We start from the raw sequence: 217 nt of genomic DNA, 5'->3' as shown, positions 1-217 counted from the left end.
CTGGGATTCCGAAAAGGCAAACAACCACATACTTGTGTTCTAGCCTCGCCATCTCCTCCTCGATCGCCGCTCCCACGTGTATAATTTCCCCGAGTTGTCTGTAGATTTCGGATTCAGAATTGAGGAAGAAACTGATCCAGTCTTTCGCGTAGGGTGGTAGGATAACCCTTTGGGAGAGAGGAGAGAACAGGGGCGTCGGTTCATTTTTTTTTTTTTT

General features: G+C 47.5%; 1 protein-coding gene across 1 annotated transcript in view; it reads right to left on the bottom strand.

Annotated features, from left to right (window-relative positions):
* Positions 1–217, bottom strand: part of LOC119592269 (ionotropic receptor 21a-like) — a gene marked incomplete in the record, with an annotated part of 7,977 nt that overhangs the window by 2,375 nt on the left and 5,385 nt on the right. The window contains 1 exon segment of the mRNA XM_037941099.1: positions 33–167. Within this exon segment, the coding sequence (XP_037797027.1) occupies positions 33–167 (135 nt within the window).

The sequence above is a fragment of the Penaeus monodon genome, chromosome 30, assembly GCF_015228065.2.
Source record: "Penaeus monodon isolate SGIC_2016 chromosome 30, NSTDA_Pmon_1, whole genome shotgun sequence".
Lineage (NCBI taxonomy): Eukaryota > Metazoa > Arthropoda > Malacostraca > Decapoda > Penaeidae > Penaeus > Penaeus monodon.
The sequence above is the reverse complement of the archived record's forward strand: the minus strand, read 5'-3'. Positions and strand labels throughout refer to the sequence as shown.